General features: G+C 42.4%; 1 protein-coding gene across 1 annotated transcript in view; it reads right to left on the bottom strand.

Annotated features, from left to right (window-relative positions):
- The window catches only part of LOC115775111 (adhesion G protein-coupled receptor L3), a 194,806-nt gene that overhangs the window by 77,598 nt on the left and 94,075 nt on the right, over positions 1–23,133 (bottom strand). Inside the window, exons 6-7 of the mRNA XM_030722616.1 lie at positions 6,468–6,818; positions 1,609–1,712 (exon numbers count right to left, since the gene is read on the bottom strand). Coding sequence (XP_030578476.1) covers positions 1,609–1,712; positions 6,468–6,818 — 455 coding nt within the window. The remainder of the gene's footprint in view (positions 1–1,608; positions 1,713–6,467; positions 6,819–23,133) is intronic.

Genomic DNA, 23,133 nt, shown 5'->3' with positions numbered 1-23,133 from the left:
CGCTCAAGGTCAGTAACCTTTAAAGATTGAACTAATCGAGCGGTAAGACGAGCTCCAAAACAGCAGTGGAATCAGCCGAAACAGGATCATCCTGATTTACTCTGACATTACCTGCTATCATTGCCTGTGAGTTTATTAGTGAAAGCAATTAGGCTGCTTAAATTGGTCTTTACAGAGGTGTAAGCAGAGGAATGTTTCTTTGGAAGATGCTTTCCTCTTTACCCTCCCTGCTCTCGTCTCGTAATGAGGGGGATCTGGGGATGCTAGGTAAATAGCTCTTCTTTCTTTTTCTTCCCTCTTTCTGCTTCTCTAGTGTCATTTCCTTTTCTGTGCTTTATATCTTCCCGTCTCATTTTGAGAGCCATCTGGTAATGAGCAGTGCCACACACAGGACAATGGCTCTACATATAAAATAACGAAGTGCCAGATGGGCATTCCAGTTGTCTGACAGGTTGATCTTCATTAGAGTCTTCCTGTCTCTGCAGCGACAGGCGCACTGCCGGAGTGTGATTTGCTTTAAAAATAAAAAGATTAATAGCGCCTTTGTTAAAAATACATGCATATTTTGATTGTCACTTCTTCCTGTAGAATTTAACAGGCATTACTCTACATTAGAGTCACAGCGTTACTTCTGAAGCGAGCTGCTCTCTACAGCAGGCTCGGAAAGGACTTTTCTGTGGTTAATTTCTCTAAACAGCAGCCAGTTGTCGAGCGTTATTACACTGTTGAAATGGGGCCGCACGCCACAGAAATGCACCTGATAAGCTCCCTGCCTTCTATTTTGTTACCCAACGGCCATTCTCCATCCATATCTGCAAACTGCCATTTGTTTAATGGGCTGAGCTTTGTGCCGTTGAGTAGACCGTAAGTGTTATAACATGTACGCCTCAGGGTCCTATGAGTTTAAGGGAGAACATTTTCAACATTGCCTGCAATTCATAACCTGGAACCCTGATCCTCACTTGCAGTAACCTTCTCTTTAGATTTGATTCCATTACAGATTTTAACAAAGGGAGCTTTATAGGGAGCTTTGCATAATAACTCGCCTGCAGAGGAGGAGATACAGATCATTTGTGCTTGAGAAGTATAGAATGCAAATAACCGCTGGATCATGTAAGACAGAAAGTGGTCTACATTAGCTGTTACCCACAGCAGGCTGTTAGACTACGGTCCTGTGGTATTGGTTTTCACTCCAAACCAACCCAACCGCCCACACCAAGCACATGCACGCACAGGAATAACCCTTCTATTGAGTAAAGCCTCTGGCTAATCGATGACATTAATGGACCAATTAAGAAGAGACAATAGAACAAAAGAAAAACCCCACAAAAACTAAAGTCCTCTGAGTACAAATGATATACACATCCCTGATGTGCATTGTGATCTGCTGCAAATGTTTCTTAGCATGAGGTAAAAGGGCACAGTTCTATTCAAACCAAATCCAAATAACATTTAAGCTCAATGCCAAATCCTCCGGGCGATCTTCAGGCTTTTTCCTACCATTATATCCCAAAGAGAAATGTGTGGTAATTGGTAGTCAGGAAAAACACACACAAAAAAAAACTTCCTGAATATTACCTTATAAATTTATGCTTTTTTTTCCCCTACCTTTTGGCTGATGATGTTGACCCAAGGCGAGGTACAGTTGCTAAAGTCAGGCCCCTGGGGGTCCCAGTATCCTTCGGGGCCCATGCACATGTACGAAGCCACACCTAGAGCGAGAGAGACAGACAGACAGAGGAGCGTTAAGAGGCTTTGTGGGAATAATGGCATCAAATTTACTAGATTAACTACTAGATTATCAGCAAAACACAGTGGTAAAAATCCAGCTTTTTCCAGTCGAGGCGGCTGTCAAAAATCAAGCCTCTTCTCTCCAAATGCAAACGTTAATCCATGCTTTTAGAACGTCTCGTCTTGATTACCGGACTTGATTTTATCGGAATTAGCCCGGCCTCCATCGCTCACCTACAGCTGGTGCAGAACGCTGCTGCTCGATTTTGATCCGGTGCAAGCAAGCGAGAGCACATCCCTCCAATTTTAGCTTCCATTCACTGGCTTCCAGTTCATTTACGAATCCATTTTAAAACCCTTTCATTTGTTTTTAAGTCTCTTAATGGTCGTGCCCCTTTTTATCTGTCTGAACTGCTGCACCCATACGTCCCATCTCGTTCCCTCGGGTCAGCAGGCCAGATGCTTTTACTCGATCCAAAGACAGACCACAGACTCAGAGGTGATAGAGCTTTTGCAGTTGCGGCTCCATAATGATGGAATGATTTGCCATCGCACGTCAGGCAGTCTCCTTCACTCGCTGATTTTAAATCTCGTTTTAAAACACACTTTTACTCCCTGGCCTTCGATCGTGTGTGAGATTTTGACTGTAATTTTAAGTTTTTTTTGTATTTCTTAATTTTTTAACATCTTTTTTAACATCTTTTTTGTGTTTCTCTATCTTTTTACCCTCTGGTCTGCGTTTGCCTTTTATGTTTGGTCTTTGGTCAGCCCTGTTGTTGTTTTTAAAAGTGCTTTATAAATAAAATGGTATGGTATTATGTTTGCAAAAAAAAAAAAAAAATAACACATTTTGTAACGCCCGTCTTTGTGTGTGTGTTTGTTTCTCAGACAATCAAGTCTATCCATATTTTGTCTTTTTTCCCCCACTTTTTCTCCATTACGGTGTGAGGAGACTGTTCCTTCTTCTGTACATCAAGTACTTTTCTTATTTGCAAAAAAAACCATCTCCAAATAGTCCCAAGAAGCCCAAATTCTTAAGTGATTAAATTAATGGATGTAGAAGAATGTAATTGGATGGTTTTATCTTATAGTGACTGAAATGAAGTTGCTTCACTTGAGGCCAGTTGGAGTTGCCCAGACAGCGTCTGTATTTAATCATTAAAAGTCAGACGGTGTCTGCATGTGTGTGACAGTTCAGCTCCTGCATAAGAAAGAAAATGCACCAAAATAGGTACCAATTAAGTCTGCCCTAGCTGAATTCATCAGGAAGGTCAATTAAGATGGGCTCTCCGCTGACAGGGATGTGCTCCGGTGAGTGAGTTCCTTACAAATGCTCCATTTTGACTTTAGTGCAAATGCACATCTAGACACTGACTGATATCTGTTAAGCTTCTCTGAATCTGCTATACCTATCGGCGTTTTCAGACGCATTCATTTTTACTACAAAATGGCATCGAAATAGAAATATTATAGCGCCCGCTTATATGTTATCGTGCAATGAATCCAGCGCATGCGGCGTAGCTTGCTGTTGACTTGCTCTGCCGCGCACCTCAGATGATTTGCTTCTGTATTTTCATAGCTGGCATCAGCGAGGCTACACGCTGACATTAAATCGCCCTTGCTTGTACTTAAAGGGAGGGTGAGACGGCCGGCATTAACAGATAGAAGTTTTGATTGACATATAATTTCCTTCCCCAGTCCACCTAGGACAGCTGTATGTTTGATGGGTTTATAAGATAAGGGACTCTGTATTTCCGCCTATATTTAGAGGCAAGGGGCAAAGGAGCATAAAAGACAGGGGGAGAAAGACAGGGAGTCGGAGGAATGTAGGGGGAATGACAGCGGGCGAAGTGATGGTAGATGGAAGGGGAGCTCGAGGAACTTTCAAAGAGTGGCAGAGGAAGCTCACACAGTTGTGTACTGCTTGGCAGTGCCGTCTGAAGTGCAACGGCTTTGAAGAGTGCGCTGAGAGGAGGTGGGGTATGTGTTCCTCTTATCTTGCCATGTGATGCCTGTTAGTGAGGTCTCGATGGGTGCTGGTGTTACCCATTAATGAAGACTGCATGTAAATGTGTGGGTCTGAATCTGTGTGCCGATTAATGAAATGAATAGATTTTTTTTTTTCCAGCCTTCAAGCAGGATTTGAGGATGTGATGTCATTCCACAATCTATCAAAAAAACATGATAGTGAACCTTTTGAATATTTTAATAATGCATTATTGCCACTGAGTTGCGACAACTTGGCTACGTGAAGGTTGTAGGTTGCCCCTCTGAGAGGTTTATGCCTTAATTTTTCCTACGTTATCTCTAAATTTTGAAAATGCACCATAATCTGTCCCTGCGACAGATTGGCCTCTCGACCCTGAACTGTGTTAGTGGTTAAGAAAATGGATGGATGGACTATAATCTTCAGCCGTATATTATTAGAGGGTTGGCCTAAAAATAATTTGCTTGTAGCCAGCTCCCATTTAAATATGAAGTGCTCCCCCGGGGTCAGCACTCAGACATTTTTACTTTCTGAGGCTTTTATATCAAAAGCAGGGCAACACTGATTTTATCTCAATGCACTCACAGCTCCATTCTCTTAGTATTGACGCAAAGGCAAAGCTAGAACAAGATATACACAAACAAAGGTCTGGAGCCTGAGAAATGAAGCGCAACAGCCCTTTCAAAAGAGCCGAACACAAATGTGTTTAGCCGCTAATTAATTACACGAATTGCGCCCTGAGAGACAAGAAGTAAATATGGCTGTGTGCTGCACTAGTTACCAGCTTCCACACAGATGCAGTGCTAAGCTATCTTTAGCTGTGCATCAGTGAGTCAGGAAGAAAGAGTGAGGAGGGAGGACAGGAAGCGAGAGAATGAGTGCTGCAGGGGGAGTGTAAACATAAACAAAACACACACAGCGACAGCATCAAGGCAGAGAGGCTCACAGTAGACTGTGTCTCCTAAGGAGAGGGCTGACATCCTCACACAGACGCCAAGTAAAGGAACAGCACAAACGTATAGTTCATCAAGAGAGCACTTTCGGTTTTTAACATGGGAATCTCTGAGATTTGGACTCAGTAATCAGGTCAACTATGTGTCATTATTTGAAATGTCATTGGCATTATGTCAGCGGCAGAAAAGAAAATCAAAAACCATGTGCTTCGTGTGAAGTATGAGGGGTCCAATGGCATGTGCAAATCTATTTTCCCAGTTAGGACCAAAGAAATTGCTGAGGTCTGGGAGAACAGTTCCAGCGCTACAGCGTTCACAACAAAAATGATGACGACAACAACAACGGACAAGCCAACAGCTCGGCCAGAGAATTAAATCACTTCTCCTGGGAAAACCTTAAAAAGTGAGCGCACTAAAAACATCATCGACTGCATTGCACAGGATAACTTATGTTGTTTGTACGGAGCAAATGTAAGGAAATTCAGCCTGGATGGATATCTTTTTATTGATCCCTGGAGGGGAACTAATTCTCTATATTTAACCCATGCCCAAGTACTGGGCACAGCAGACAGCCACTTTCTGTGAGGCAACAGCGCTAACCACCAAGTTCAGTTTAGTCCATGTGTGTGTGTGTGTGTGTGTGTGTGTAGGTAGGCTTGTTATGGACGTCTATATTGGACACTACCTTAGGCCCAGTCACAGAGGCCTAGAAACCCATCAGTGAATCCCCCCCCCCCCCCCCTTCCTCCCCCGCGGTAACCAAGCTACAGAAAAATGTGTATTCCCTGACAGGGTGGCGAGTGGTTGTCAGAGGTTGCTTGCTGTTGCTGGGTGAAATTGGTTGCGAAGCGGTATACGGTGCTGCACCGAAAACCTCCTTGCGACTGCTTTGGTTGTTAGAAGACTGCAGCAGTCACCAGCAGTTTGTATGGAAAGCGCCGACTTGTCTGCAAACGCTCGGCAGCTATTTGACACTCAGCTATTCACTTTCAAAGTCAAAGTTGTGCCTTTTGAAACGTGTTGGTTTCGGCAATAAGGCACAACTTTTCCTTTGAAGGCAAATGCTCTCCGTGTTGGATTTGTGTCACACTTTTTTCAAGCTTGATGGTTGGGTTGGTTAGCGAGCGTCTGCAAACCACAGGTGCCCGCAGCAATCTGTTTGTGGCCAAAGCAACCACAGCGTTGGTGCAGCACTTTCATTGCAACCAATTTCATCTGTCAACAGCCAGCAACACTGAGCAACCATTCGCTAACTGGTTGGGGAATATCCATTTTTCCCTAGTGACCAGAGGTTGCCAGGGAATCGCTGACCAGTCTGTAGGTCCTGTGGGCCAAAGCTAGATTAATGAATGAAGGAGTGACTTAGATTTTTATCTTCCAAACAAGTCTGGCTCACACTGGGGTTTGTTTCAAACTTGGTGATCTGCTGCACATGTTTCCATCCAAACATGCTCATGTAATGAAACTGCTTTAACGTTCCCTTCAGTTCAATTCAATTTTATTCATCCAGCACTAATTCACAACAACAAGGCGATTTTTCTTTTTAATTATACAGTAGAGTCCTAGAAGAGTAGAAAGAAATGCCAACCGTCACACAGCCCCCTATGAGCAAGCACGTGGTGACAGTGGGAAGGAAAAACTCCCTTTTAACAGGAAGAAATCTCAGACAGAATCAGGCTCAGGGAGGGGCAGTCATCTGCTGTGACCGGTTGTGGGTGAGGGGAAAGAAAAGACAGCAAAGAGAGCTAAAAAAGTTATAACTAAAAAACTACTTGAAATGAAAAAATATACAATACCTAATGTTCCAGGTGGACAGGGCATCTTGGCTACCATGCCCTGCTTTATCTTCGGCCAGGAGACATCCATCATCACCAGTGGATTGCAGTACTCCACCCTGATATTCGGCAGCTTGGAGGTGACCGGCGCCCCATTGACTTCTTCTCGCTCCAAACCTTCCAAGACCGTCTGGTACGGTTCCACCACTGCCGACGTGGTTCGCGGTGACTGAACCACCACGGGTGTCGTGGCAGGGATCTTGGTGGTGGTGGTCCTTGTTGTTGTGGTTGTCATAGGAACAGCAGGTCTAGTGGTTGTCCTCATAGTCGTGGTCGTCGTATCCATGTACACCATTATCGAGGAGGACGTTTCTGTTAAATAAGAAAGTGAAAGACAAAGTGAACCGATGGATTCAAATGAAAACTGTAGAGCTCTTAAAAGAAACTTGAAAGCAAATGGATTTATTTTTTTTTCCCCAAATATACTTCATTTGTGTCTCCGAGGAAAATTTATTTCGGTGCAGGTAGAAAAAAAAATGTCTGAGTGTATCCATGGGGGTTCTATTCTTTCCTCCTTCTCCTTGTGTCAGTTTTAAAGAAAATAGTTCAAAGAGGATCAACGGGAACTGGCAGGTGTGACTTAACACGGGTGTGCTTTTGGTCTAGTTTGAGACCCCCGTTGGCTAAGCTTACACACACACACACACACACACACACACACACACACACACACACACACACACACACACGCACACACACAAAGCACCGCACACTACACAAACCTCCAGCTGCGCAGTCTAAATATGTCTGTTCACGAGGGCATATCTCTGCAAGTCAATAGCTGGGTTTTGTAGCTACATGCTATTTGGAGGTCAGCCGGGACAAACTGGAATACCTGTTTCCTGGATGTGAGTCTTCCCTGCGGTTACACTCCAGGAGGTTTTCGCTAATGACGCCGTTTGCCTGGGCTGTTGGGGACAAGGGCTATCATAACACCAGCGCGCACCGAGATGTGCTCATACACTGGCTCAGTAATCCTCTTCCTCCTACTCAAATGCGCATACCACTCTTTGACTCCCTGTCATCAATCACGCCATCTTCTCAGCCATCCTATCCCTTTTAGAAGCTTTCCCTTGGGTCCCTGATTGGAAAATTGAGGTTCCAAATTAATTTAACTACAGGCTTTTTATGAACGCGTGGACTCAGTTAAGCCAGAGAAGGTCAGAGGACACATGGGGAGGCCATTCTTCATAATATATTTTCAGAAGCCTGGTTTTATTCTACAAAAATATGCCTGATGGAATATTTCACTCTATTTTAATAATATGTATAATCCGTATTATTCTTTATACATTGCTATTTGTGCTACCCTGACATTTCTGTATGTCATGAGCTTATTACTGAAAGAGATTTGAAAGGAGAACGCTTGCTGTAGACTCTTTAAATAAATGAGAGTGCACTGTCTCACAGACACAAAGGCACACACACGCAATTCGGACCTTGGCACAAAAAAAAAAAAAAAATGCAATTTGCGGTATTTGTCGTTTCCGACTAATGCAGAGATACAATCAAGATGACAGGAGTGACAAATGGTCCTAATCTTTGTATGAAAGGAGAGCAAAACAAAATTTAACGAGGGTCGATTTTAGGTTGGCAGATGTAATGGACGTCACGCATCCCAGAGAGCTCAGATAACAGACATCCCCTCCGAAATGCAGTTCCCTGTGATTCAATTTACAATCGGACAATTTCTCTGTATGGTAAATTTGGAAGAAGCAAAATAAGACAGCATAAATTAGCGCCGCTGTTGGGACGCAGAAGCCCCCGGAGGCTGTAATGACATCCGACTTCTATCAGCAGTCAATGCATTTAACGCTTAACAGCATTCAACGGCAGCCACGGTTGATTAAATAGTTTGCTGCCGCAGCAAGAGCTCCAGACTGATTGAGTATTTGTTTTCTCTCGCTAACAAAAGAGTTTGTTGTGTTTTTAAGATCTGCAGGTACCTTGGACACTCCTGTGGAGGCACTCCATCAGTAAAGCGGAACTATAACAAGAACCTCATTGAGCTGCAATGTGAACTAAAGGCACGCAGAGCCGATTTACTCCCAACTCCCTGATAATGCCGCTTTTACAACTTCTAAATTTCTATCGCAAGGAAACACAAACACTTCAAAAGAATACTGTTAGCGAAGCTGATCTGGGTGCAGATAGCACAAACGTACAGTCACACAGGCAGTCACGTGCCAACCGTCATCAGCATTATAAAACTGACGCTACCACCCATCAACGAGGCTTTAAAGAAATCGCATGAATGTTCAAATAGTTATTTAGCATTTCCATCGGCCGACCCCGACATCACCATTTACATCCTGCATCCCCTATTAACCAACATCATCAATCTGCTCCACAGCAGCCTTCAGCTGCAACGATCGTGAAAACGGGATGAAGAAATATCTTCGAGGGCAGCAGTCTATTTATTTCATTATTTATGAGATAACTTATTTGTGCTTATTCATATCTGTATTCTAAATGATGAGAACCTCTTACATGATCCACCAAATCCCGGCAAAGGGAAGCAGAATATATTTCATTATAACTGGAATCAGCTGGAGGTGCTAAAACCGCATGTAGTGAAAGAAAACCATTAGAGTACCTGATGGAAATCTGATCATGGATATTCACTGCTCATATCGAGGTCGGTAAAGGTCACGGTGCACCGGCTCAGATAAGCCAGTGGCTAAACAGGTGTGCAGAGGGGCCTGTTAGGATAAGGGAATGATTGTACTGGTCAGGAATGCTGATACAGAAGTGATTGTGACTGTGAGTGATATTTGCTGAGGGAGTTTTTTTTTTTTTTCTTATGCTTAGCCTCCTATGAATGCAGAGCAGTATAAGTGGAGTTTATGGTAACCTGCATTTTTGTGAAAATGGAGAATGAGATAATACAATTGCTGAGTAAATATACGTATGGAAGAGTGGATTCTTCATTGTACTATTCATAATATAATTCAAGAAAAAACTTAATGCATTAGTAATGAACTGATCCATTACTTTGGATAGTCAGGGGGATTTGGGCTAAAGCGTCTACTGATAATACACTGTAAATAAAAGACACACATAGCCAGTGTTTTGAAGCATTAGATGCTAGCTCCAATACACTACGATTCAGAGCATGTATTTCTCACATGAAAAACAGAGGGGTATTAAGTACTGTATGTAACAGTAGTTTTTAATTATGGTGTTCCATTCATCCATTTTCTTCTCCCATTCAGGGTCACGGGGGCGCTGGAACCTATCTGAGCTAACACGGGGTGAAAGGCAGGGTGTAACTTGCACGGGTCGCCAGTCTGTTAGTGACAGACAACCATTCACAATCACATTCACATGCACAACCAATTTAGAATCACCAGTTAACCCAACATGCACGTCTTTGGACTGTGGGAGGAAGTCAGAGTACCCGGAGAGATAGACCCCAGTCTGCATTACAGAGGCAACAGTGCTAACCACCACTCCACCACGACGCTCAGATATTAGAAAATTGAATTACAGTATGTAAGTGTTACACTGTTCCTTTTGACAAGAAGTCCCTCAGTAAGTAGATGAAGTCAGGTCAAGGCCTCAGATTAGCAGTTCAAAAACCACTAGATGAAATCCTAACAGCTACATCCACTTCTTTTTTTATACACTCTATCATTATGACTACTAGCTTCTGTAGGTCAATTATTTGTACGAAATCTGGCACTTTTTTTCATTTTTCAGCCATGCACATTTCAATAGTTTTAGAATAAGCCAAGAAGCAAAACGCTGTGCTCAACCAGGATGCTTAACGCTTGTATTTCACTCCCAGCAAAAGCTAGAATTTCACTTTAATAGCCACATATAATAAAATCAGCAGAATGACCTTATTCCTAAAATCTGGTAACTTTACAACACCACCAGGCAACCAACTTAATCGATCCTGAGCTCACACTGTACTGTACTGAGGGGGCAAGTGGGAAAAATATCAGCCTCAGAAATGGTACACATTAGGAGTTTCTAATAGGAATAATGTGTACCACTTGCAAAACAAACATATAGGGTTTTTCAGACCGATGCTTTACTTTACGCTCTGCCCGACTCTGCTCGGATCGGCTGGTCGTTGCAGAGTGCCCTCTGGTGGACAAACTATGCACCATCGACACTTATTTTTACATTTCTTTTGCTAGTCATTACAAATGCTGACACCAGAGATTGTCAAATATCTAATATGTACTAATATTTAATAATATCAGGAGTGTTAGCATTGATAGCATAACAGCCGCAAAGCTCAATGAAATCCAATATTTACAGCTGATTAATTTAATCTAAATTAGATGCAAAACTGCACGTTATTCTGTCAGCTTCCACCTGTTAACTATTCTCTTTAAACACACTGTAAAAGCAGGTTATGTATTGACTTTATTTTCCTCAGTAAAAATTTAGCCCAAAACATAACACCTCTCTATATTTTATTTTAGTAACTTTTTTCCTTTTTTTTTTTTTTTTTTTTTTTTTGGTGTTACTTGTTATAGATGGTTGTAATGTTATTCAGCTTGGAGGACAGCTTGTTTCGAAAATCAGATTGTAGCTATTTGTCTGCCATAAGTTGAGTCTGTGAATATCTTTGGAAGCAAGCAGCTGGCGCAGTGAGAAAGGATGTCCTGCCGGCACTCTGTTTAGACACTTAACCCTCAGAAACAACAAATTTCATGTTGTGTGCAGAATATTTTGTCACCAAACACCGCCAATACCGAAGAGCACAAACTGCTTCTCAAAGTCAGGCACAAAGAGATCTTTTTAGTTTACTAATTCTTTTTAAAATAGTGATGATAAAAACTCATCACGCCACCTCCCTGAATGCTGCAGGTGATACGACAGAGAAATATGACTCGAGGATATAACCATCACGGCATGAGGTTAATTTAAAGTCACCGGGAACCTCGTCTAGAATGTAATTCCATTCTTCCATTTGATCCCGTTGAGTCCACCATCAAATTATTTTTCAGAATGTCCTGTCTACATACTGCATGTTAAATATGTCTGCAAAGACACACACACACACACACATATGACAGAGGGGTGAGAAAAAAGAAAGTGTCCTTGAGCAAACTTAAATATCTTTTCCGTGAGATGAACACAGGGAAAAAAAAAAAAGCCAGCAGCAGACAGCAGCCACAGTCTGCAGGCACTATCGCCTTGGAGACAACACAAGGACATTTTGTTTTGCTTTTGCCAGCTTCCCCATTCTATTCAAAGTGACAACGAGAGAGCGAAACGGGGGAAAAAACTGAGCTCAGGAGCACCAGCGAGGTGAGCAGGTCCTTGGTATGCCCCGAGGAACTACTCTGTGACCTTACAGAACAACATGAATGTCCTGCCACAGTGTGGGCTGAGAGTCTCTTAATGGATCGGGGTAACTCTTTTATTACTCGTATATCTTATATAGCGGTCTCTGTATAAAGTATTCCACTATGATTACAATGATGTTAGATCGTGTTTAAGAATTCCTCACATCTATTAGATAATCATAATTCCTTAAGAATAAGGCCTTAACAATGTTCCTATGCCAACAACCCTTTCATTCATAAAAGTGGGCACTTCAGCTTCCTCTTCAGCTTCAATAAAATGACATCAAACCACAAAGTAATTTCTCTTCTGTATATTTAAGCCTCGATGCATTCTCAAAGGCATTGCAAAGTTGATTAAAATGAATAACAGCTACTAGCTGTTCATGCTTTCTGAGCTTAAGGGCTCCTGAATGTCCTGGATGTTCGTACACCAAAACCAGCAACCTTTGCGTTCACAGGAAACGCGGTGAACTTCTGTGGGCACTCCCGACGTCTACTGTCATTGAAATGCAAGCTCCACTCATCATTTACGCCTCACTTCTGCCCCCCCCCTGCACCACCACCACCAAACGCGTGTAGCCTGTTTCCACCACACACACAGCTTTGTGCTTCATTTTCAAAGCATTCATTTCTAACTAATTAGCCTCTCTCTCTGTATCCCAGGGCTCGTGGCTCCCACAATTAGATAAGCCCCCTCTACTTTGCTCCAGGAAAAAAACCTGCTATGCTATTATGAAATGAATCCGGTTCATGTGACTTCCCATTTCTGCACCGTGAGCGGACTTGCAGCTCTGAGAAACTTCTGCCGATTCGAGATCAAAAGGGGTGGAAAGGGCTTTTTGGGGGCAAAAAATGAAACGAGCCTCAGACAGTAAAGTGACACTTGCAGCCTCGCGCTGAACCCAATTACCTCCTAATTTTAGTATTTGAACCTTTATGCGCAGCTGCATCTTCAGCAGAGACTATCGTAGACTGTAGAAAATTCTTGACAGCACGTGTGATGTCACCCATTAACTTTCTCCAAGTCTGTTTAAAACCTGCAAAATGGGATTTCGGCATGCTGGGACCCATATTTTTAGACTGAAGCACGCTTGAAGCCAAAATCCATGATCATGGTTGTTAGTGGGCCATAACGATACTTTTGTCATTTGGCTGTTTGATCTGAGAGCGCTGCTTTCACTTTGTAACTCAGTCTGCTTCTTACTTCTTCTCTGACGTCAGCATTTATTTTTAGCGACAGAAGGCACAAAGAAAGTGAGAAGATCTTCTTCTTGAGCAAATCACAGAGCAGCTCTGATGTCAATCCAAGGTGGACATTCTTGGGCACCGGTATTAACAGCAGCGCTTTTGGATTCTTCAAGGAATTGAGTATATGTATTTGGCATTTTTATGCATCTCCAAATAAGCTGTCAAAACACTATTTAAAAAAAATACATATATTACTCCTTTACAGTACTTTCTTGTGTACTATGCCTCCAACAAAAATGTCATATTGATTGTTTGTTCCTCCTGCCTGAAGCAACGCAGGTGTTACAGATGTGACATATGGAAGTACAGAAAGGCTGGCAAAGTCTGCGATATGAGGCAGGTGGGACTGGGGTGGCTCAAACACACCCAGCTTTCAACCAGGAGCCTGGATTTTGAGTCTTGTTTGGGGGCACTACCTTCAGCTTTTACCTACTATTCACTTTGACTTTAGTTAGGTTTAGGTACAAACTCAACTTAGTTGGTTAGGATTAGAAAAAGATCGTGGTTTAGGTAAAATACTCCAAATTCTAGAGCTACACAAATGCTAGGCAGTCCCATTTTCCAGGTTCCCAGGGTACTAAGTTTTTCCATCTAAATTCACTGCTAGAATTTTTTTATTATTATTATTAAAATGCTCTCCCAAGTCTTGGCAGTCAGTGAACAAGAAAAATATTCATCCTAACTGACACACATCAAAAACTATTTAAAATTTTCCCAAATTTTGACCTCAGGTGGTGAAAATGTAACAGCGAGTCACAATAACAGCTTATACAAACAACCAGTCTGGTTGCTCTCTCTGGGAGGACAAGGTTAAGGGTTAAACTGTATGTAAGAGCAATGAACTTGACCTATATCACAAATACACTTTGTGGAGTTTTTAATCATGAGTTGTCTGTATCCTTGATGTTGCTAGGCTAGCAGTTTTCTTCTATATACCATCACCATCTTCAGGAAGTCCGCTAGCAGCCAAACCAGAACGTTTACCACGTGAATGCTTATTAGCTTAACATAGTAGCTACGTGTATGTGTGATGTACAGAAAAAAGTTACCAGCTTTCTTGTCATTGGTTGCCTGTATTACACACAATAATGAGAATTAAAATCCACTAAGGACAACAAATGTAACCTCGGCCTTGAGCATAATTTGGGTGAAAACCCATTAGGCGATCATTGTGAGTAAGTTTGATTAAATTCTAACCAATACTGTTGGAGGAGCAGTGGACTTGTGGACTTGTGAATTATGGATGGGCAGACAGAGGACCATGGACGCATCACCACGACACAAGTTCATTGGTCTTTCAGCCAGATGAGCTAAATATTTGCTATGTACCTCATTTAGATTGCAGAACCTGCTATTTAACCTTCTGATTACTTACAAATGATCAAATATAATATCAATTCTTTGTCTAGGAAGCTTTAAAGGTGCTTACATCTCATTTGCCTTCCGACCTCGACTTGATGCTTCCCGCTGTTAACAGTGCTCATACTAAACTATCAAGCTATTGGCTGTAGCCGTCACACACAGAGTGGTATCAATGTTTTCATCAAACTCTTGACAAGAAAACAAACTTGGTAGAACTGCATAGTGAACTAAGTCGTAAGCAGGCAGTATACGCTGGTATAAAATATCATCCTAGGGGGCTGAAGCTAAATAGTCATAAAGTTTCTAAGTAGGTTTAATTGGTGTTTCATGTTCCCAAATGTTGTAAGGCAAAATGCATAATGTAAAATGAATATATTACATCCCAATGTGGCCCCAACCTGATATGCCAAAGAGAAGTGACTCTCACCATGACATCAGTAGCTTGTTCATTCTCAGGTAACAGCTAAGTGATCATAAATAAGAGTCATAATGTAAAATTTTATCTTGGATCATTTTTTTTCATCTACACACAGAAAAATAATAAAAGCATTGGCATCTCTTTTATAACACAACATCAATAGCCATTACTTTCATGGCTTTATTCACTCAGCTCCTCATTTGATCATTTCCCTAATGTTTATGTCATGCAATCCCACTGAAATTCGACACGTCCTCGTGTGTTGAGGGGAATGGGTTGAAAATAAAATGATGATGACGGTGACGATGATTATGATGAAAGTCGTCCTGACATTAAATGGAACCTTTTGAGACTAGCCCACAAATCCATCAGGGAGTGTAACTGGGGCTGTGGGTGCAGAGCTGCTGCTGTGGGTGGTGGTGGTGGTGGTGGTGGGGAGGAGGTGCAGTAAATTATGCAGCCAGACATCCGGTAATGCTTCGATATCATCTGACATGATGAGAACCATAATGGATGGGAGCCATGCATTGTTTGGCAATTAATTTCTCATTCCCGAGCTCTCTTCCCAGGACTTGAGAGGGCATCGATGGAGGTCACACAGCGCTGGGAGAAGCGTATGCACGGGGCTGATATGTATGCGCACATGGACACGGGCCCAGAGAGACACTCACTGTGTTTGAGGTAAATGACAGAAGAGATATGAGCTAAGTCTGCCTGCAAATGCACTATCCTGAAGTACTGAAGGATGAATTAGCCACACAGCTGTGCAGTAAACAAGCAGCGTTTTTTTTGCCTAATGTGAATGTAGCTCATGTGCATTTGCAAAACAGGATCTATATTTATATTTTCGCATCTCAAAAAAGCCTCTGAATTTGCCATAACATTGGAGCACGGTAATAAGAAGTATGCAAAACTGTTCTGCATCTACATATCTATAGGATAAAAGACAGTGTTGAGGTAAGGTTGCATTCAAACCTAACAGTCCACAGAAATCCATATTTAGCATCAAGCTACAAGGAAAGAATGCTGGAATGAGTTTTTATTCTTGGAGCCAAACCTTGAGTCTCTCGGGGTAGTGACACAGCCAAACATCGTCAAACGTATCAGGGAAAGCAGAAAGGGGAAAAAGTAAGGTGCGAGGACACGAGCGAAGGGAATGGCAAAATCCCTAAGAGGAAACACACTCCTCCAAGGTCTCACCAATTGCCAAAAATTAAAAAAAAATAAAACAGGCAAGGCTTTTCAAAAGACTGTCAACCAACAGTAGAATGAGCCAAATGGATGAGGCCAATCTGTGCAGAGAAACTCTGACACTGGTGATAAAGAGAGTTAAAGATGCTTTCGAAGCCTCCAATCAGATTTACTCGGTTGATTGGCCAAAATAAATCACTTTGAGCTTGTGGGCCACCAAGCTCACCGAGCCTGTTAAATTTACTGTGGCAATTTTGGGGGGGGGCTCTAGAGAAACCAGTTTCCACACACACACACACACACACACACACACACACACACACACACACACACACACACACACACACACAAAGTCACACATGAGGAAGCAGCAAAAGACTAGAGAGGTGGAAAAGATCCCCTGGATTGTAACACCCAAATACTGTACATGCATTATTTCTTCAGATCATTAACTCCCTCCTTCATATCTTACTGCAGTTTTGCTAAAGGATTATTTTGTGCACAGAATATGAGAAAGCACAAATATTTGTTTTTAAACGAACTTTGAATTTTACTTTATGTTTTTCCCCATTTGTGCACAAGTCAGCAGAGATGGATTGGTTGTTGGCCTTAATTGAGGGATTGCCTGCCACCCCTCTCACTACACAGGTGATCTGTGTATGATTTCTGGATCAAGGCAGAGCCGCCAAAGCCAGTGATGGATGGCCAGTCAGGAGGAAGGACGCATATGATATATAATGGGGTATCACAGAGAGCGAATGAGCATGCCACATTCTGAACTACCTGAAACGTGGGCGTGACTGCTCAAATTGACAAAGCTTTCCTTTAATTCAGTCTTAGAAAGAAACAGACCTGCACTGAGATCAGGAAAACACGGCGCACAATTTCTGCTGCTCTGCTCTGTCACACTCAAAAAGGCTCTTAAACAATGACAAAGAGCTCCTTCTCTCAATGAAAAAAGAAAATCTAAAAAAAGAAAAATCTAAAGCTGCATTACTAACAGAAGCCCATTGTGTTGCAGCATTAAAGGGTTTGCTAGAAGAATTTGTGCTCGAGTTTGTGCGTGCGCAGTGTGAGGGTGGGTGTGCGCATTTGTGTACATGTGTTAGAAAAATCATTTTCAACTATAATCCTAAACCTTGCACTTTCCCTCGAAGAAAATTGCCCTCTGCGAGAGGTGCACCAGGCATGTGATAAGTGCCTCGCCTGCAAATAAGCATGTAGCCTACATTCCTAAGCCTCGACATCAAAAAGGGCTTCATACAGCAAGCAAAAGGCTGCATTTTTATCGAACGGTAACATTTGGTTTGAATTGCTCAGCATTATATTCCTTAAAGCATTGTAAGGATGTTAAAAAATATCTATGATGACAATTGACGAATGCAGGGTATCTCTGGATCTATTTAATGGCTTGTCAAAAAATGAAAAAAAAGGGATGAAAGTTACTTTAAGTCTAGCACATAAGCAATGGAGCAGAAAGGACAACAGTTTGTGCCTTTAAAATCACACTGAGTCACACTGAGATTATCTGAAGCGACTTTGCCAACCTACATGTACTACTTAGACTGCCTTAATCAATTTAGCATGTGTCAGGCTCGTCCAAATACGGCCAAGATGGCCTGAACGTCCAAAACATCGGCTGTTTCGGCATGAAGGTCAGGGCGCCGCGTCTGCTGACTCTCTCCAGGCCAGCAGGGCTGGCACCGTGCCCAGGCCAGATGGCAACATGTGGCAAGATTGCCAGGCAATGAATGTATCCATAACACCAATGATGCCACATCAAATGCACCAATCAAGAGTCAACAAAACAGTCACTCACGCAGTGACACATGCAGGCATGAGAGGGTGTCTGACTAAAAACACAAGATGAGTCGAAGCCAACAGAGGCAACGCTGAATTCTGTAAACTGTCACACTGATGACAGACATAATTGATAATCTTAAAAGCCATTCACAGCAAACACATCACTGAAAGGTTTTAACAATGATGTGAGATTAAACATAGAAAATCTTCCACAAGGCTGTGGGAGCCTCTTGGAATACTAACTTATGGATAGTGTCTTCCTGCTACAGACAGCAGCAGCAGCAGCAGCAGGTGAGAGAGACTGAGGCAAATTTTCTCATGTGGCTGCCCTTGCCTTTGCTGTCCTGTGGAGTTAATGCAGTGAGCGCCTCATGCTCACTGTGGCAGACAGCAGAGAGGGTAGTAAAGCTGAGGACTGGAGAAAGTCATTTTCACTGCTAAGTTTGGGGGGGGGGTATCAGAACCGAGACATACAAAAATATTAATCTCCAAGAGCATCCGCCACTAACGGCAAAACACATACTATATCTCAAATCATGTACTTCCATTCTTAGTCTCGCTGTTTTGATTACATAAACAAGCTCAAGAATGCCTGGGTGTAAATTTAAAAATAAGATGAAAACATTTAATGCGGCCAGCTGTATGTTTTTCACCCTCGAGGGTCGGGGCCTTGGTGGCATAAGGGAAGAGGCCAACAAGCAATTTTTAGCCAGTAGGAGGAGGATATCTGCCTAGCATGGATGCCAATGCCAGTGCTAGCTAGCTTTAGGGTTACATTACACTGTAGTAGTATTTGACCTTCAGAGCTTAAGAGTCAGTAAATAAGTGATAGTAACTCAGCTCTGTACCCCACGTGCTGACAATCAGGCTTGTCATCATTGAAGGCAATCACAATGCAGAGAGTCTCCACAGTATGGGTCTGAACTGTCTCCTCCAAGATAACAATGCTTGCCCCCACAGAGCGGGGTTTATCAGAGACTACCTCCAGAAGATGGGTGAAGACGGTAAAATGGCCTGACCTCAACCTTACTGAACAGCTGTGGGATCATCTCTTTGTGCCAGAGTGACCAACACAACCACACTGGCTGACCTGTGACAAATGCTGGTTGAAGAATGGGATGCCGTCCCTCAGCAGTGTGTGACCAGCATGAGGAGGAGGTGCCAGGCTGTTGTGGCTGTGTATGTTTTTTCCACATGCTACCGAGGTCCCTGTTTGTTAAATGAATAAATTATTAAATTGACAGTGTCTCATTCCTGCATCTAAATCAATAGATGACACCAAACAAGATTCAATAGCAGAACAAGCTGTTTGGCATTGGCATGAGCTCAATCCACATACTCAGCTCTGCTGCTCATGCAAAGAAGCATTGTTACAAAAAAAAATAATCAACCAAACACAAGTGTCCTTACTGTTTGTGCTATGTTTATATATATGTATGTATACACACACACACACACACACACACACACACACACACACACACACACACACACACACACACACACACAACCACAATATTATCCCATATGGGTTAATAAGCTGGCCAAAGGAGGAAATAGAAGCCACTGACATCAAGACAAGAAAGCTCTTTACCATGCATAGAGGGATTCGCCCCAAATCCAGCACCCTGAGACTGTACGCTAAGCGTAAAGGAGGCTGGGGGCTAGTGAGTGTCAGCACCACTATCCTGGATAAAACAAAGATCCGTGAGAACATCAGTAAGATGGCCCGAGCTGATCATATGATTAGTAGAACACCAAGAAAGAAGAGAAGGAAGAACAGGAACCATCATGGAAGGACAGGCCTCTGCATGGCACAAAGCTGGACTGAAGGACAGCACAGAGGCACTAATCATGGCAGCACCAGAACAAGCCCTGAGCACACGATCGATAGAGGCTGGGGTCTACCACACCAGGTGAGACAATCCAGCACATAACAGCAGGGTGCAAGATGCTAGCAGGCAGGGCATACATGGAACGCCATAACCAAGTGGCCGGCATAATATACAGGAACATCTGTAAAGAGTATGACCTGGAAGCCCCCAAAGGTGGTTGAGAATGACCGAGCTAAGACCCTGTGGGACTTCCAGACACTGACAAAAACTGGAGATGGTTAACCAACTGGACATAGTGATGGTGGAGAAGCAGAGGAAGACAGCTGTATGGATGATTGTTTTCAGTTGTTATCCACGGCAGTTCTTCATTAAGAAAATTGTCCACATGATGAGACATATTTAGCTTCATTGGAATATCACCTTTTTTTTTTTTTTAAAGTTGATCGTCTAGTCTACAACTAACAGTCTTGACACTAATTTAATGCAGAGCCTCAACTTGCTGGGCAGCAATCTTCTTTGTCCTGAAACATTGCAGTGAAGTCTGTCCTTAGCGGAGGAGATGACTGAGCTGAATCGCAAATGATGAGGGAGGTGAAAAACACTACAAAAGGTGAATCTGAGGAGCTGGGTGATGGATAGTTGAGCCTCTACTACTGTCAGATCTACATGCTCTGGAGAGGTCACTTTGGCCTTTGTGATATTTTTCATTTACTAACATGGCCATTTTACAGCTTTTCTTTTAAACTTGACTTCATGCTTCTGTGCTAAATATTTTCAGGTGTACGTAGTGCTGTCCTTAAGCTTTATTTTTGCTTATGCTTTGTTCGTGCTTTTAAATCAAAACACAGCAGTTTATTTCAGCCGTCCTCGCATAATCAACATTGAATATGATCATGAAAAGTGATAACAGAGCTTTTATATCTGCCTACTAATAGCTACACTTTCTACAACAAGTTCAGCTAAATTAATTATCAGTGGTGTTGTCAGACAAGCACACTTGTGAACAGATCATCTGTCTTTAAAAGCATCCTGTCTGGATCAAAATATTGTTCAGCCTGTTGAAGAGGCTGTGAGGGGACAGATTAGTGTAGCTCATAGCTCCATTGTGCATATCCAACTTAATTTGCTAAGAGATGGAAAAAAAAAATCAATGTTTTATTAATTAGACATGGTTTTAATGCTTGTCCAAATTTTGTGGTTTTGGCAATTCCAGGTTTCATTACTGTGCCCCAACCTACTGCCCCGTAGCATGTGCTGCACGCTGGGTATACAGCAATGGAGCCCCAGCTGTGAGTCTGCCCATGTGTCTGCTGCTCTGTTGCCCATATACCATGCTCCACTGGCATGGCAGGTCAGGCATGCTCACAGAAGTGGAAGCGCAAGTGGAAATGAGCTTGTGTAAGTGGGATCAGAGGATGACACCTTTCTGTAAGCGTTAACAGGCACTGTGATCGTGACCCCGGATCAAATTTCAGAAGCTCACGTTTGCAGCAAAAAAGGAAGACGCCACATTGGCTTTTGACTCGCTAGTGTTCTGGCGCCGTGGTTCATCTACTCATTTGCTCTGGCCTCACTGAACGACAACAACGGCTCAAAGCGATCTGAACTACAAGTAACAGCCTAGGCTTTCTTTTTAGGTTAAAAAAAAAATTATCTAATTTTTGCTGCCAAAGGGATTCGAACCGTTCGCTGTTGTGTATTCCTCTGACAGATGTTTCCAGGTTTCCTCAGCCACATTTATTTTTTACAGTCTCTGCGCATCCTCACCAGACTAGTAAATTAATGGAAGAAGCAATACAATGCAGCTGTGAGTACAGACTAATTTGTGTGCAGTGAAGTGGCACGCTGATGCTGATTCAAACAATGTGCTCGTAACTATCCCGCCATCCTAAAATTAGGCTACTCAGGAGACAACTGTGTGGAAGACGTGCACAGCTAACAGCCAGCCCTTTATTCAAATTAAGTCTATATCCTACATTTGGTCTAGAAGTTGATTTAAACTAAACGGTTTCTTCCTCTGGAGTCCATTCAGTCACTCTTTCATTCCTCAATCAGTCTGTTTATCTGATGTTTATATTTGATCTCAAACTCCATCCATCCACTTAATGCAACATTTTACTATCTATATTCATGCAGCAGACTCTTTGGAGGGCAGCCTATCCCGCAGCAGCAGCCAATAACACAATCAAACACTTCTCACTGGGAGATCTACTGCTGAGACTTTGTGTGAGTTTTTACATGACAGAATGTGTGACCACTGTGTATAAATGCTGAACCATTTCACATAAAAAGCACATAACACCGTTCTACTCCCCTTAACTACAACACATCATACTTTGGACAGCCGTGCATCGTCAAGACTGAACGCTGCAAGCGCGGTCGCTGAATGAACGAATGCATTACAGGGTGTGTTTGAGCGGGACTCAATGTGTAAAAAAAAAAAAAAAAAAAAAAAAGATTTTGGGAAAAGTAGCAGCCAGCTAGAGAAAATAAATTAAACTGGCAAGCGGCAGGTAGGAAAAAAAAAAAAAAAAAGCTCAAGAGGAGAAAGCAGGGGTAGGGATTTCACAGTCAAATAACTTGTGACATTTTTGACTAGAGCTGTTGATGAGATAGCGCAAAGAATTACCTTGGTGTGTCAAAACAGGTTCTTTTTCTCCGTTTTATGCTTCCCAACAAGCACCAATTTATAAAAAGAACAATGGAGTGGAGAAATGAGACTTTTCAAAAGAGTTCTGGGAAGTTTAATGTGAGCAGTCACTCGTTCCTTTTTTCAAAGTCAGCAGCCAGACTGAATAAAAGCCCTAAGCCTGTGGCTGAAGAATGTGCTGGGAAAAAAAAAAAAAAAAACTCTTGAGTTAAACACACAACGTGTCACAGACCTAAGAATTTAAGATAAGAGAATTATTACTTTAGTGCCTGAAAAAAAATCCTTCCCCTTAGTGTTACACGTGACTAAAGAAAGCACGCCTCAGAAATGCTAAAAAAAAAAAAAGTATGTTAAACTTTCCTTCACTTCCAATTTGGGAAGATCCGAAAAATACCCTGAGCACCACACCCCGCAGCCCACTGCCACTAACCCGCGCATTCGTCATGTATGTTTATCTATGTTTGACCAAAATTTGACAAAAACAAGACGTGTCATGCTGAACTTTTCTTCACATTCCACACCAAAAAAGTGTCAGCCAGAACAAACGGCATGCTGATAATTTTAAAAATGCCCGCTGAATCATTGAGGAGTAGAAATATCTCAAATGGTGTGGCAATGAACTCACCGTGAACCCATACAGGTCATTTTTGCATCAATCTTCACCATTTCATTCAGACATACTGTATAGGGGCAAAACAAGACGCAGTGCTCATCCAATGTTATGTACTATATGACGTCATGTGACCCATGGCCTGATGCACGAGGCGAGATTCTTCTAAACATCGCTGCTGTTGTCACTTTGGTAATTACA

The sequence above is a fragment of the Archocentrus centrarchus genome (genome assembly GCF_007364275.1).
Source record: "Archocentrus centrarchus isolate MPI-CPG fArcCen1 chromosome 18 unlocalized genomic scaffold, fArcCen1 scaffold_23_ctg1, whole genome shotgun sequence".
Taxonomy (NCBI): domain Eukaryota; kingdom Metazoa; phylum Chordata; class Actinopteri; order Cichliformes; family Cichlidae; genus Archocentrus; species Archocentrus centrarchus.
The sequence above is the reverse complement of the archived record's forward strand: the minus strand, read 5'-3'. Positions and strand labels throughout refer to the sequence as shown.